At 50.0% G+C, this 16,151-nt stretch overlaps 1 protein-coding gene across 8 annotated transcripts in view; it reads left to right on the forward strand.

Annotated features, from left to right (window-relative positions):
- Positions 1-317: 317 nt before the first annotated feature.
- PLAUR (plasminogen activator, urokinase receptor) overlaps positions 318-16,151 on the forward strand; it is a 30,322-nt gene continuing 14,488 nt past the window's right edge. For 2 of the 8 annotated variants that reach the window (XM_055249333.2, XM_055249330.2), the window contains exons 1-3: positions 4,169-4,725; positions 7,563-7,673; positions 10,319-10,462. In XM_055249333.2, the coding sequence (XP_055105308.1) occupies positions 4,671-4,725; positions 7,563-7,673; positions 10,319-10,462 (310 nt within the window). In that variant the 5' untranslated portion in view covers positions 4,169-4,670. Of the gene's footprint in view, positions 443-4,168; positions 4,726-6,636; positions 6,724-7,119; positions 7,206-7,562; positions 7,674-10,318; positions 10,463-16,151 lie in introns of those variants that run through there. The other 6 variants (XM_055249328.2, XM_055249332.2, XM_055249327.2 and 3 more) reach the window with 6 other exon arrangements.

Consider the following 16,151-nt stretch of genomic DNA (forward strand, 5'->3'; position numbering starts at 1 on the left):
CCCACCCCAGACCCATTTCATAGGTGGGAAAGCCGGGGATCAATGGAGTGAAGCCATCTGCCCAGGGTCACCCAGAAGCAAGTGGCTGAGCTGGGTCTCAAGCCTGCTTGAACCAACACCCCAACTTTCTATTTCCCCACCTCATGTACATTCCGATCTAGTTTAGTTTTCACGCCAGCCCAAGAGGGATCCCCTTCTCCAGCTGAGAAAACTGAGGCTCAGAAAGAAGAACATCATTGGCCCAGGGTGACCCAGCCAGGGAAGTGCCCACTTCAGCAGCTGACGCATGATAACTGTTGACGTCAGACTCAATGACAGGCCTCCATCTCCCTTCCTACTCCAGGAAGAAGTGAAAGTCCAGAGTTGCAGCAACGATAATACTGGCAGCTATCGCTTTTATTGAGCACATACTATGTACCAGGCACTGTGGCAAGCATCTTAGGTGTGCTCTTCTTTATGTTTCTTTGTTTGTTTTAGATGGAGTCTAGCTCTGTCGCACAGGCTGGAGTGGAGTGGTGTGATCTCGGCTCACTGCAATCTCTGCCTCCCAGGTTCAAGCAATTCTCATGCCTCAGCCTCCTGAGTAGCTGGGACTACAGGTGCATGCCACCACACCCAGCTAATTTTTTTGTATTTTCTAGTAGAGACAGGGTTTTGCCATCGTGGCCAGGCTGGTCTTGAACTCCTGACCTCAAGTGATCCACCTGCCTTGGTCTCCCAAAGCACTGGTATTACAGATGTGAGCCACCACGCTCAGTCATTTCAGGTGGATTCTTTTACCTCCGCAGTACACCAGCCCTGGGAGGGTGATCCTTGCTATCTCTACTTTCCAGATAAGGGGCTTGGGCACAGAGAGAGATTAAGTAAGCTGCTAGAGGTGACACAGCCAATATGTAGATGGAATTTAAATTCTCACAATCTGAGACCATTTCCCACACTCTTAACCACTGGGCTATACTATCTCTTAGGAAATTCTTTGGGAGTTCTTTTTTTTTATTTTTTTTTTTTCAGTCTCGCTTTTGTTGCCGAAGCTCGAGTTCAGTAGCTTGATTTTGGCTCACTGTAGCCTCAAACTCCCGGGGCTCAAGCGATCCTCCCACCTCAACCTCCTGAGTAGCTGAGACCACAAGTGTGCACCACCATGTCTGTCTAATTTTTGTATTTTTTTGCAGAGACAAGTTCTCACTATGTTGTCCAGGCTGTAATTTTATTTATTTTTTTATAGAGACGAGGTCTTACTATGTTGCCCAGCGTGGTCTCAAACCCCTGAGCTCAAGCAATCCTCCAGCCTTCGCCTCCCAAAGTGCTGAGATTACAGGCGTGAACCACCGTGCTCACCATTGGGAGTTTTTTGTTTTTTGTTTTCTAACCTTATCTTAAAATCATTAGCTTACAACTTCAATGAATTAGTAAGAATCACATAGTACAGGCTGGAAGCGGTAACTCATGCTTGTAATTTCAGGAATTTGGGAGGCCAAGGTGGGTGGATCACCTGAAGTCAGGAGTTAGAGACCAGCCTGGCAGACATGGTGAAACCCCATCTCTACTAACAATACAAAAATTAGGGCCGGGTGCAGTGGCTCACGCCTGTAATCCCAGCACTTTGGGAGGCTGAGGCAGGTAGATCATCTGAAGTTAGGAGTTCAAGACCAGCCTAGCCAACATGGCAAAACTCCATCTCTACTAAGAATACAAAAATTAGGGCCGGGCGCGGTGGTTCAAGCCTGTAATCCCAGCATTTTGGGAGGCCGAGGTGGGTGGATCACCTGAAGTCAGGAGTTCAAGACCAGTCTGGCCAGCATGGTGAAACCCCGTCTCTACTAAAAATGCAAAAAATTCACCAGGCATGGTGGAGAATGCCTATAATCTCAGCTGCCCAGGAGGCTGAGGCAGGAGAACCTCTTGAACCTGGGAGGCAGAGGTTGCAGTGAGGCGACACCACGCCATTGCACTCCAGCCTGGGTAACAAGAAAGAAACTCCGTCTCAAAAAAAAAAAATTAGCCAGGCATGCCTGTAATCCCAACTACTCAGGAAGCTGAGGCATGAGAATCGCTTGAACCCAGGAGGTGGAAGTTGCAGTGAGCTGAGACCACGCCATTGCACTCCAGCCTGGGAGACAACATGAGACTCTGTCTCAAAAACAACAACAACAACAAATCACATAGTATAATCATTATTACAGCAGTAGAAGTGGCTACCACTTACTCATCCCCTACGACTCTCTTCCTCTCCTCCTCTGTTCCAGCCACACTGACATCTCTTCTGTTCTTAGAATCTCATCAGGCTTCCACCTCAAGGCCTTTGCACTGGCCGTTCCTGCTACTTGGAAAGGTTCCCTGCACATCTGCCCTACTTCTTCCCTCACTGCATTCAGCCTCTGCTTGAATGCCACTAGCTCAGGGAACCCCTCCTGGATCACCCACCTAAAACAGCTCACACCTCACGTGCACCCAGGTACTTCCTTCAGCATGCTTTGTTCTCCAGTTTGCTTATCGCTCTCAGACAGTGAAAGATTAGATAACGCATATCTGCTCCCCACTGTCAACACCACAAAACGTGGGAAATTTGCTTTGCTTCCTGCTGTGCCCCCAGCTCCTGGACCAGTGCCCAGCACAAAGTAGCTCCTTGGTAAATGTTAAAGGAATGTGTTGAGCCCTCCATTTCGGCCAGCGGCTATTCTAGGCATTGCACCTACATTAAATTGCTCTGTTTAGTTCGATGCATCCTAAGACGGGGAGACAATTTTATCTTTAGTATTTTATTTTACTTAAAAAAAAAAAAAAATTTGGCCAGGTGCAGTGGCTCATGCCTGTAATCCCAGCACTTTGGAAGGCCAAGGCAGGTGGATCACCTGAGGTCAGGAGTTTGAGACCACCCTGACCAACATGGTGAAACCCCATCTCTACTAAAAATACAAAAATTAGCCGGGCGTGCTGGCGTGCCCCTGTAATCCCAGCTACTCAGGAGGCTGAGGCAGGAGAATTGCATGAACCCAGGAGGCAGGGATTGCAGTGAGCCGAGATAGCACCACTGCACTCCAGCCTGGGTGACAGAGTGAGACTTCGTCTCAATAAATAAATAAATAAATAATAAAAAGAAAGAAAAAACTTATTATAAGCCTTTTCAAACCCACAGAAAAGGAGACAGAATGGCATAATATGCCCCTATATACCGATTACCTTTATATAATTGATACAACCATTTGGCTATTTTGCCTTTATTTTCTACTCAAGTATGTATGTATGTATGTATTTATTTATTTATTTATTTATTTATTAAATATTTTGAGATGGGGTCTCGCTCTGTTGCCCAGGTTGGAGTGCAGTGGTGCAATCATAGCTCACTGCAGCTTCCAGTTCCCAGGCTCAAGCGGTCCTCCCACCTTAGCCTCCCAACTACCTAGGACTACAGGTACGGGCCACTGCACCCAGCTAATTTTATTTTATTTTTAATTTCTTTTGGAAAGACGAGGTCTCTTTATGTTTCCCAAGCTGATCTTGAACTCCTGGCCCCAAGTGATCCTCCTGCCTTGGCTTCCCAAAGCATTGGTGTTACAGGCATGAGCCACCTCATCTGACCTCTTCTAAAATATTATAAAATAAATACAGACATCAAAATGAAAACAAAAGAAAAAGAAAAAACAAAACAAAAATCCCCAAAACAACAACAACAAAAAATGCAGACATCAATAACACTCACCACCAAATACTCTAGTGAGCATCTGCAAAAAAAAAAAAAAACAAAAACAAAAAACAGAATCCCACCTAAGCATAAAGCCATTGTCGTAACAGTGATATCTACTTTTTTGGCTGAAGTGTCTTTTTTTGTGTGTGTGTGTGAGACGGAGTCTTGTTCTGTTGCCAGGCTGGAGTGCAGTGGCACGATCTCGGCTCACTGCAACCCAGCCTCCACCTCCCGGGTTCAAGCGATTCTCCTGCCTCAGCCTCCTAAGTAACTAGGATTACAGCACACGCCACCACGCCCGGCTAATTTTTGTATTTTTAGTAGAGACGGGGTTTCACCATTAAGTGTTTTAATGTAGATGCAATGCCTGGAATAGCTGCTGGCCGAAATGGAGGGCTCAACACATTCCTTTAACATTTACCAAGGACCTACTTCATGCTGGGCACTGGTCCAGGAGCTGGGGCCACAGCAGGAAGCAAAGCAAGGGTTAAGTGTTTTAAGTGTTTAAGAGATGCATATTTCAGGATGCATCTCTAGATAAGGACATTTTCCAAAATACCAGTATCCCTCCTGACAAAACTAACAAAAATCTTGTTAGCTAATAATCAGCCACATTCATATTTACCGTCAAAGTTTTTATCCTCATTTTACAGCAGTGGAGAGTGATTGCCCGGGGTCCCACATTAGGAAGAGAGAGAACTGGGATTTGCACCGAGGCAGTCTGGGGACAGAGCTGTGATCACAGCTCCATGAGTCAGGGCCGAGCCAGACCCTTCACCACCAGCTGGCCGCGCCCCGGGAAGGGAAGTGTGGGGCGGAGAAGGTTCGTACGGGAGGAGGGGGAGGCGCCCACGCATCTGGGGCTGACTAGCTCTTTCGCAAAACGTCTGGGAGGAGTCCCTGGGGCCACAAAACTGCCTCCTTCCTGAGGCCAGAAGGAGAGAAGACGTGCAGGGACCCCGCGCACAGGAGCTGCCCTCGCAACATGGGTCACCCGCTGCTGCTGCCGCTGCTGCTGCTGCTCCACACCTGCGTCCCAGGTAGGGGCTGGGTCCCGAACGCCTGCGCCTGGAACAGGGTCTGACTGAGGGGGTTGGGGGTTGTCAGAGGATGAGTTGGAGGAATGGGGTTCAGTCCTCAGCACCCTCCCTAATCAAATAATAGTAATTCTCGTGCTTTGTGCAACGCCACGCGGCGCAGTACCTGGCACTCGGTAGCTAAGGAAAAACTGGTGGAGCAAAGGCATTTAGCTTTACATAATTTAGTGAGTGCTTTTTTTTTTTTTTTTTTGACGGAGTCTCACTCTGTCGCCAGGGCTGGAGTGCAGTGGCGCGATCTCGGCTCACTGCAACCTCTGCCACCCGAGTTCAAGCGATTCTCCTGCCTCAGCCTCCTGAGTAGCTGGGATTACAGGCGCCTGCTGTCGCGCCCGGCTAATTTCTGTATTTTTAGTAGAGACCGGGTTTCACGGTGTTAGCCAGAATGGTCTCAATCTCCTGACCTCAGATGATCCGCCTGCCTCAGCCTCCCAAACTGCTGGGATTACAGGCGTGAGCCACCGCGCCCGGCCCAAGTGCTCTTTTTTTAATGGAGCTCTTCGAAGCCTCTCCCTTGCAATTTCAAACTGGGCGATGGGACTTTATTAATTTCGTTTCGCAGAGGAAACTGGGGTACAGAGAGGTTAGATAACTGGCCTAAAATCAGCCAGTGCTTGAATACGCAGGATCTGACCCTGCAGCGCCCCCCAGCGCTCTCCACGCTGCTGGGTCTCCCCCTCCGAGAAACGGGGGGACAGGACCCCCTTTTACAAAAGGGCCAAGGGAGGCTACCAGAGAGGCGCAGAGCCAGTGCTGGAGACCCGGGACTGTCCCTCAGGACCTTTCCCTCTCACTGAGGCGACTCTCACTTACTTCCCCGGAAAATGTGGGGGGCTCTGAGTCGAGAAACGAGAGGAATTTGAGAAGGAACTGACTCAGCGCAGGTGGCCACGGGGTGTTGGGGCCGCGATGAATAACCCGGAAAGCGCTCGAGACCGCGGGAGGCCGGGAATGAGTAACAACTCCGGGATACTCCGAACGCGCAGCTGGAAGGGGATGTCCGGGAAGGCCCGGAGGTCGGCGACCAGGCCTAGGGACTGGGCTACAATCTCGGGGCGGAGCCTGGGGCGGGGAGAGAGTGTCGGGGAGGAGCCAGAGGGCGGGGCTGGAACCTCAAGAAATTGCTACGGGAGAAGTTACAGACCCGAGGATGAGCTAGGGGCGGGGCTAGAATCTCGAGGCGGAGCCAGAGGGCGGGGTTATAACCTCGAGGAGTAACCAGAGGGCGGAGTTATAACCTCGGGGAGGAGCTAGAAGGCGGGACTAGAATCTTGAGGGGCAGGATTATAACCTCGGGGAGGAGCTAGAGGGCGGGGCTAGTTTGAAATTGCAAGGAAGAGGCTTTGAAGGGCTCCATTAAAAAAAGAGCACTTGGGCCGGGCAGTTTGGGAGGCCGAGGCAGGCGGATCACGAGGTCAGGAGACTGAGACCACCCTGGCTAACACGGTGAAACCCGGTCTCTACTAAAAATACAGGGAGGGGCTAGGGGCGGGGTTATAAGCTTGGGGAGGAGCTACGGGGCTGGGCTAGGACCTCAAGGGGCCAAGGGGCGGGGGTTACGACCTCGGGGAGGAGCTACAGGGTGGGGCTAAAACCTTAAGGAGGGACTGGGGCGGAGTTATGACCTCAGGGAAAAACTAGGGGCGGGGAGAGCCTCGGGGAGAGCTAAAGGGCGAAGTTAGACCCTCAAGGAGGGGCTAGAGGGCGGGACTAAAGCCTCGAGGAGGAGCCAGGGGCGGGGTTATGGCATCGGGGAGGAGCTAGGGGGCGGGAAGATAAGGTCAGGAAGAGCTAGAGGCGCGGCTAGAACCTTGACGAGGAGTCTGGGGCGGGGCCAAAACCAAGTTGGAGAGCTGGAGGGCGGAGACAGAACTTAGCGGGAAACTAGAGTATCTAACAATAGAAACTCCGGAGGGCTGATGGAGCCGTGGCTAGAATTTGGTAATAAACTCGTGGGCGGGGAGAGGTTCTGGAGCCTGGTGGAACCAGAGGGAGTGAGTGGAAGGATAGTTCCATAGGGCACTGGGAGTGACGGTATAACGTAAAGATCGACGGGGGCCGGGCGCGGTGGCTCACGCTTGTAATCCCAGCACTTTGGGAGGTCGAGGCGGGCGGATCACGAGGTCAGGAGATCGAGACCACGGTGAAACCCCGTCTCTACTAAAAATACAAAAAAATTATCCGGGCGTGGTGGCGGGCGCCTGTAGTCCCAGCTACTCGGAGAGGCTGAGGCAGGAGAATGGCGGGAACTCGGGAGGTGGAGCTTGCAGTGAGCCGAGATCGCGCCACTGCACTCCAGCCTGGGCGACAGAAGCGAGACTCCGTCTCAAAAAAAAAAAAAAAAAAAAGATCGACGGGGGTGGGGCGAAGCTAGAACGTCCCTAGCAGAACTGGAGAGGCGTAATCGACCGAGGGCCAGTGCGGTGAGAAGGACCTAATAGGAGCAGGAATAGAACGTACCGATAGACAGAGAGGGCGGGGATAGGACTGTCAGGATATACGCCTCACGAGGACAGAATGAAAGGAAAAACGGGCCAGGGCAGGACTTTGGGAAAGGACTTGTGGGCAGGGATAGAACGTTCAGTTAGTGGGGTGGAGGTAGAACGTGGACAAAGGACAGACTGGAAGTACCGCCGGCCGGAACCCAGCAGAACATGGAACGCGAATCTGAATGGACGGGGCCTAGAGACTTGGTATTGGTATTGGGACATGCAGGGGCGAGCGGGGGTCTTGGAGCTAAGCGTAGTTAACCTCTCCTCTCCTCTCCCTCCTTCCCCCAGCCTCTTGGGGCCTGCGGTGCATGCATTGTAAGAGCAATGGGGATTGCCGTGTGGAAGAGTGCACCCTGGGACAGGACCTCTGCAGGACCACGATCGTGCGCATGTGGGAAGGTGAGCTTCCCCCCAACACACACACTCCTCCAGCGCAGCATGGAACGCGAGTGATTGAGAAACCTTCCTCACCAGTAACTGGGAAATGCAAACTAAAAATAAACAAACAAGGAGAGCCCATTTCACACCCACCAGATTGGCAAGCATTTAAAAATCTGACAATACCCGGGTTAGTAAGGATGTGGAGTTGCAGACCGTGTCTGTGGTGGGGGAGTAAATTGGCACATCAACCACCTAGAGCGATTCGGCAATATCTAGTCCAGATGAAGATTAGCATATGCTACAGCTCAACTCCTCGCCATGCAGAAATGCCAAAGAACCTTGGCCACATATCCCAGGGACACATGTATAAGAATGTTCTTAGCAGCAATGTTTGTGACATGGAAAATTGGAAACAGGCTGGGCACTGGCTCACACCTGTATTTCGAGCACTTTGGGAGGCAGAGGCAGATGAATTGCTTGAGGTCAGGAGTTCAAGACCAGGCTGGCCAACATGGTGAAACAAAAAAATGGAAAATGTCTCTACAAAAAAAATGGAAAAATTAGCCGGGTGTAGTGGCACGCACCTGTAATCTCAGCTACTTGGGAGGCTGAGGCAGGAGAATTGCTTGAACCTGGGAGGTGGAGGTTGCAGTGAGCTGAGATCATGCTACTGCACTCCAGCCTGGGTGACAGAGCGAGACCCTGTCAAAAAAATGAACGAAAGAGAGAAAGGTGGGCCGGGCATGGTGGCTCACACCTGTAATCCCAGCACTTTGGGAGGCTGAGGCAGTTGGATTACCTGAGGTCAGGAGTTCAGGACCAGCCTGGCCAACATGGTGAAACCCTATCTCTACTAAAAAATACAAAAATTAGCCGGGCTTGGTGGCAGGCACCAGTTATCCCAGCTATTCGGGAGGCTGAGAGAGGAGAATTGCTTGAACTCCGGAGGCGGAGGTTGCAGTGAGCTGAGATCGTGCCATTGCACTCCAGCCTGGGCGACAAGAGCGAACCTCCATCTCAAGAAAAAAGAAAGAAAGAAAGAAAGAAAGAAAGAAAGAAAGAAAGAAAGAAAGGAAAGGAAGAGAGAGAGAGAAAGAGAGAGAGGAAGGGAGGGAGGGACAGACAGAGGGAGGGAGGGAGAGAGGAGGGAGGAAGGAAGGGGAGAAAGAAAGAAAAGAAGAAAATGGAAACTTAAGTCAGTCTGCAAGTCAGCAGCAGAAGAGAAACACTGTGGTAATAATTACATAATGGAGCGCTCTACTGCAGCTTAAAGAAGGAAATAGAGCTGCAGATACCAATGTGGACACATCTCAGAAACCTAAGGTTGAGAGGGGAAAAAATGTTGCAGAATATGATACATTTTTTATAAGCTTTAAGAACACATGAAACAATAGTATATGAAGCCAAGCATGGTGGCTCACATTTGTACCCCTAGCTACTCGGGAGGCTAAGGTAGAAGGATTCCTTGAGCCCAGAAGTTCGAGGTTGTGGTGAGCTGTGATTGCCCCAGCTGGGACAACAGAGACCCTGTTTCTAATAAATAAATAAATAAAATAAAGTTATATTAGAGGCATCTCACTACTGAGATCACTAAGCTGAGGGTGTGGGGGAGGGACAGATGGATCCAGAAAGTCCCAGTGGTAGTGCTGTCACTACAAGAGCAGGAGTGGGACACAGTGGCTCACACCTGTAATTCCAGCACTTTGGGACGCCAAGGTGGGAGGATCACTTGAGGCCAGGAGTTTGAGATCAGCCTGGGCAACATAGTGAGATGCCATCTCTATAAAAAATTTAAAAATTAGCAGGATGTGGTGATGTAAGCCTGTGGTCCCAGCTACTCGGGAGGCTGAGGCAGGACTGCTTGAGCCTGGGAGGTCAAGGTTGCAGTGAGCTATGATTGCACCACTCCAGCCTGAGTGACAGAGTGATACCCTGTCTCTTTTTTTCTTTTCTTTTCTCTTCTTTTTTTTTTTTTTTCGAGACGGAGACTTGCTCTGTTGCCCAGGCTGGAGTGCAGTGGTACAATCTCAGCCCACTGCAACCTCTGCCTCCCGGGTTCAAGTGATTCTCCTGCCTCAGCCTCCTGAGTAGCTGGGACTACTGGCGCATGCCACCACACCTGGTGATTTTTTTGTACTTTTAGTAAAGACGGGGTTTCACCGTGTTAGCCAGGATGATCTCGATCTCCTGACCTCGTGATCTGCCTGCCTCGGCCTCCCAGTGCTGGGATTACAGGCGTAAGCCACCGCACCCAGCCAATACCTTGTCTCTTAAAACATTAATTAATTATTAGCCAAGTGTGATGGCATGTGCCTGTAGTCCCAGCTGCTTGGGAGGCTGAGGCAGGAGAATCACCTGAACCCATGACGAAGCAGTTATAGTGAGCTGAGATAGTGCCACTGCACTCCAGCCTGGGTGACACAGCAAGACCCTGTCTCCCAGAAAAAAAAATTAATTAATTAATTAAAATAAAATCGAGCAGGCTCCTTGTTGGGATGGGGGTGGAGGCAAGGTTAACTCTAGAAAAAGACAGAGTTAGACTCAAATAACAGAAGAGGCCTAACAAAGATCAGCCCTGGAGTGGGTGACCTTGAGACCAGGAGTGTCAGAGGCCGGTTGAGCTAAGAGGAGCCTCTGGGGTAATGAAGATCCCCTCCTTGCAGAAGGGGAAGAGCTGGAGCTGGTGGAGAAAAGCTGTACCCACTCAGAGAAGACCAACAGGACCCTGAGCTATCGGACTGGCTTGAAGATCACCAGCCTTATGGAGGTTGTGTGTGGGTTAGACTTGTGCAACCAGGGCAACTCTGGTGAGTAGGGCAGCCCTCGCCATCCCCAACCCTAAGCCATCCCCAGCTCAACCTCATCATCATCCTAATCCTATTCTTAACTTTACATCAGCCGAACCCCAACTCCATGCCTTATCCAAGCCCCAACCCCAACCCAACCCATCTCTAGCTCAGCCCCATCCCCAACTCATTCCTGACCCCGTATCCAACCCCAACTCAACTTCACCTCCAATCCTATGCCTAACTTCATGTTACCCCAACACTGTTCCCAACTCAAACCCAGCCCTATTCCAAACACCATTCCAACCCCATCCCCAAATCAATCCCATCCTTATCTCAGACTACCCAAATCCCCACCCCAACGACACAGTTACTTTCATCCTTAACCCAGTCCCCATCCTGCATGTTTGTATGTATGGTTGTTATGTATAACTTGCAACTCTGCCCTTAACAAGCTCACATGCAAGCATGAGACATAGATGAGATGTCTCAGTGATGTTTATCCATCTGACTGGGCAGGAGATGGTCCTGTCCAATCCATTGGGATGGGAGATGGTCCAAGCAATAGATGCTGAGGGGCCAGGATTCAAGCAAAGACTTGACGTTCTTAAGGGAAGTCAAAAGAGGGGAAGATTAAATGGGCCGCAGTAGGTTGGGAGAATCCTCTGCAATAGATAGTCTCTGACTTGGGCAGTGAAAAAACAAATGTGAGGAAATGTCCATAATAGGCTGGGTGTGGTGGCTCACGCCTGTAATCCAAGCACTTTGGGAGAATAAGGCGGGAGAACCGCTTGAGCCCAAAAGTTTAAGACCAGCCTGGGCAACATAGTGAGACCTGGTTTCTGCAAAAAATAAACAAAAAGTAGCCAGACGTGGGGGTACACACTTGTAGTCCTAAGTATTCAGGAGGCTAAGGTGGGAGGATTACTTGAGCCTGGCAGATCAAGGCTGCAGTGAGCTGTGATCATGCCATTGCACTCCAGCCTGGGAGACAGAGTGAGACCCTATCAGAAAGGAAAGAAGAGAGAGAGAGAGAGAGAGAGAAAGAAGGAAAGAAAGGGAAGGGAAGGAAGGGACATAAAGAAGGAAAGAAAAAGGGAGGGAGAAAGAAAGAAAGAGAAAGAAAGGAAGAAAGACAGCCAGGCGTGGTGGCTCAAGCCTGTAATCCCAGCACTTTGGGAGGCCGAGGCGGGCGGATCACGAGGTCAGGAGATCGAGACCATCCTGGCTAACACGGTGAAACCCCGTCTCTACTAAAAATACAAAAAATTAGCCGGGTGTGGTGGCGGGCGCCTGTAGTCCCAGCTGCTCGGGAGGCTGAGGCAGGAGAATGGCGTGAACCCAGGAGGCGGAGCTTGCAGTGAGCAGAGATCGCGCCACTGCACTCCAGCCTGGGGGACAGAGCAAGACTCCGTCTCAAAAAAAAAAAAAAAAAAAGAAAGAAAGGAAGAAAGAAAGAAGAGAGAATGAGAAGAAAGAAAGAGAAATAGGAAAGAAGGAAGGAGAAAGAAAGAGAAACAGAGAAAGAGACATAAGCCCTGTAGAAAGAAAGAAAGAAAGAAAGAAAGAAAGAAAGAAAGAAAGAAAGAAAGAAAAAGAAAGAAAGAAAGAAAGAAAAGAGAAACATCCATAAGCCACTTTGTCAAATTCCATGGCTTCAGGCTCTGGTCATTTTAAGAAAAAGACTTAGAAAAGGTCAAATTTTCCTAAATTGCCACAGGAGAGGAAGGGTGGGGAAGGAATGGATCCATGGTGCATGGATCCATCCATGAAAGAGATTCCTCTTTCTGGAGCTGGTGAGGAAGGAAATAGGGTAAGGCCAGTCTAGTCATGGTGACATCAGTGAGCAGAGTGCTGCGTTTGCACTGGGTTTTCTTTGTTCTTCATTCATCCTGATTCTGCCTGGTTTTCATTCATCCTGACCTCAAACACTAATCCGCTGGCGGGGCCAAATCAGATGTTTGTTTTGAGGAAGTGACAAGAGAGGATGTGGGCTTCCTGTCTCGGTGAGATGTGCTTAAGGAAAGCACCAATACTTGGGTCTAAGTAGTGCATTCAATCAGAGATGATGGCAAAAATATTTAACAATATTGGTCAGTGCCAGGACAAACTTCTGGAGTCCCCTGCTGGGCCTGGTGTTACCCCTTTCCATAATGGGTCACAGGGACATGAAGGGTCCTGGGGAGAGAGTTGGGAGTGGTCAGGGATCCACCAGGAGCTTGGAGCAGCAGCTATCAATTCAGTAATCTAACAACTGAGATACCTATATTATCCCTTTTTCTTTTCTTTTTTTCTTTCTTTTTTTTTTTTTTTTTTGTTTGTTTGAGATGGAGTTTCACTCTTCTTGCCCAGGCTGGAGTGCAAGGCCACAATCTCGGCTCTCTGCAACCTCCGCCTCCCAGGCTCCAGTGATTCTTCTGCCTCAGCCTCCCAAGTAGCTGGGATTACAGGCATGCGCCACCACGCCCAGCTAATTTTGTATTTTTAATAGAGACGAGGTTTCTCCATGTTGGTCAAGCCGATCTTGAACTCCCGACCTCAGGTGATCCACCCGCCTCAGCCTCCCAAAAGGGCTGGAATTACAGGTGCGAGCCACCGCGCCCAGCCTCATCCCCATTTCTAATGCCATTGTACCCTGCTTGTGGCAACTTGAATAGTTGGTTAAACTGCACTCAGTACTTACATGATGCTGGGGACACAGCAGGGACCAAGACAGCCTGTGCCCTGCCTGACTCCATGGGACTCACAGTCCAGTGTGTGTGTGTGTGTGTGTGTGTGTATGTGTGTGTGTGTGTGTAGGGGTGACAGACCCATCCATCACCAGACAGTGACTGATTATTAGGTTAATGCAAAAGTAATTGCAGCTTTTGCCATTAAAAGCAATGGCAGAAACCACAATTACTTTTGCACCAACCTAATAGACTAGTCTGGGCTATGACGGGGGAAACACAGGCAGAGGGGTCAGGGCTGGGATGAGGGAAGAGTAGGGGCTGTGGTACCCCAGAGGAGATACCTGACTCAGGTCAGGGAAGGTTTCCTAGGGGAAGCAACAGCTAAGGTGGATCTTGAAGGATGAGTAGGAATCAGACTATTAAACAGCTAGTGGAGGCCGGGTGCAGTGGCTCATGCCTGTAATCCCAACACTTTGGGAGGCCCAGGTGGGAGGATTGTTTCAGACCAGCCTAGGCAACATGACTCTACAAAAAAAATACAAAAATTAGCCAGATGTGATGGTACATGCCTGTGATCCCAGCTTCTTGGGAGGTTGAGGCGGGAGGATCACTATAGCCCAGGTGGTGGAGGCTGCAGTGAGCTATGATCGCACCACCGTACCCCAGCCTGGGTGACAGAGCGAGATCCTGTAAAAAAACAAAAAACAAAAAACAGTGGAAAGGGTTTTCCAGCAGAGGGAGCAACAGATACAAAGGTGGCCAAAAGCAGTGTGGCTGGACAAAGGAAACAGTGGGGCGAGATGAGCTGGAAAGCTTGGCAGGGGCATGTTACACAGGGGCTTCTAGACGTTGTCCTGGGAGCACTGGGGCATCACAGAAGATTTTAAACAGCAAATGTCATGATCGAAGTGACGGAGTTTTGCTCTTTTTGCCCAGGCTGTAGCGCAATGGTGCGATCTCAGCTCACTGCAACCTCCGCCTCCTAGGTTCAAGTGATTCTCCTGCCTCCGCCTCCCAAGAAACTGAGATTACAGGCACCCGCCACCATGCCCGGCTAATTTTTTTGTATTTTTAGTAGAGATGGGGTTTCACCATGTTGGCCAGGCTGGTCTGGAACTCTTGACCTCGTGATCCGCTCACCTCGGCCTCCCAAAGTGCTGGGATTACAGACGTGAGCCACCGCACCCGGCCCCCATTTATATTTTTAACAAATTATTCTGACCTCAGGACAGAAGATAGATTGAAAGGAAGCAAGAGTAGATGAGGGGAAACCAACTTGGGGGTGGGAGAGGTTGTTCAGGTGGAGAAGAGGGCAGCAGGACTATGGTGTCAGGTGTGCAGAGGAAGAGGACTGGATAGATTTAAGAGCTATTCAGGCTAGGCACAGTGGCTCACGCCTGTAACCCCAGCACTTTGGAAGGCCGAGGCAGGAGGATTGCTTGATCCCAGGAGTTGGAGGCTGCAGTGATCACGCCACTGCACTCCAGCCTGGGTGGCACAGCAAAACTCTGTCTCAACAAAAGCCAAAAAAGAGCTATTTAGAAGCCGGCCTTAGTGGTGAATTAGATGTGGGAGGGGACCTGCAATTCTGGTCATGATGGAGTCACTTGTATGAGACCAACCCTTCTGCCAATGACAGTTGCAAATGCCGGACAAATAACAAACAATTATTGGAAGTCACTGGAAAGCAGCAAATGAAAGGAGAAACTTGGCTGGGTGAAGTGGCTCATGCCTGTGTAATCCCAGCACTTTGGGAGGCCAAGGCAGGTGAATTGCTTGAGCTCATGAGTTCAAGACCAGCCTGGGCAACACGGTGAAACCCTGTCTCTACTAAAAATACAAAAGTTAGCCAGGCGTGGTGGCACATGCCTGTGGTCCCAAGCTACTTGGGTGACTGAGGCACAGGAATTGCTTGAACCCGGGAGGTAGAGGTTACAGTGAGCCAAGAGCACACAACTGCACTCCAGCCTGGGCGACAGAGCGAGACTCCATTTCAAAAGAAAAAAGAAAGGAAGGAGAAACTTGAGGCGCTACAACCTCTGAAATAACAGAAGTGTAGAATTTGGGTTCCACAGACAACCTGGCTTTTTCCCGGAGTGCACTTGCCAATCTGCTGCTGTGGAAGGGAAATAGAGCCCAGACGGAAAGAGAGTCGCTAGACTGAGAAGACGGAGGTTGGAGCTTGGGGCTGCCAGAATGTCTGGAAGATGAGAGTTAAAATCCTGGAACGGATGGGACCACAGAAAAGGGAGTTCCCAACCTGCAAACAAATCTCCCTCAAGTCATTGGCAAGCTCTACATGCACAGGGTGAGAGTCCAAGAAACTTGGAAGAGAAAAATAGCAACTGGGAAGCTACAAAAGCAAACAAGGCTTCCAGCAGACATGTGATGCTGGGGACACAGGTTGCCAAGCTGAAGAGGCCTTGGTAAGCATCTCAGGCTTTCCCCCTAAGACCACCCTAGGGGTAAGGGCCAAAGTGAAATAGACCAGCCCCAAACAAGCCTAGGTCCAGTCCTTGACAGGAATGAAAACCTGACTCTCTGTGGAAGAAGAAAACATCGTTTAGGCCCTTGACAGATTTTTATCTAGAATGTCTGGCATCTGATCAAAACTTACAAGATAGCTAGGCATGGTGGCACGCGTCTGTAGTCCCAACTACTTGGAAGGATTTCTTGAGCCTGAGAGTTCTGGGCTGTAGTGTGCTATATCAACCGGGTGTCTGCACTAAGTTTGGCATCAATATGGTGATCTCCCAGGAGCAGGGGACCACCAGGTTGTCTAAGGAGGGGTTGAAGCAGCCCAGGTCAGAAATGGAGCAGGTCAAAACTCCTGTGATGATCAGTAGCAGGATTATGCCTATAAATAGCCACTGCACACCAGCCTGGACAACATAGCAAGACCCCATCTTTTAAAAAAAAAAAAAAAAAAAACCAGGCCAGGCATGCTGGCTCAAGCCTGTAATCCTAGCACTTTGGGAGGCCGAGGTGGGAGGGTCACGAGGTCAGGAGTTCAAGACCACACTGGCCAACATGGTGAA

The sequence above is a fragment of the Symphalangus syndactylus genome, chromosome 17 (genome assembly GCF_028878055.3).
Source record: "Symphalangus syndactylus isolate Jambi chromosome 17, NHGRI_mSymSyn1-v2.1_pri, whole genome shotgun sequence".
Classification (NCBI taxonomy): domain Eukaryota; kingdom Metazoa; phylum Chordata; class Mammalia; order Primates; family Hylobatidae; genus Symphalangus; species Symphalangus syndactylus.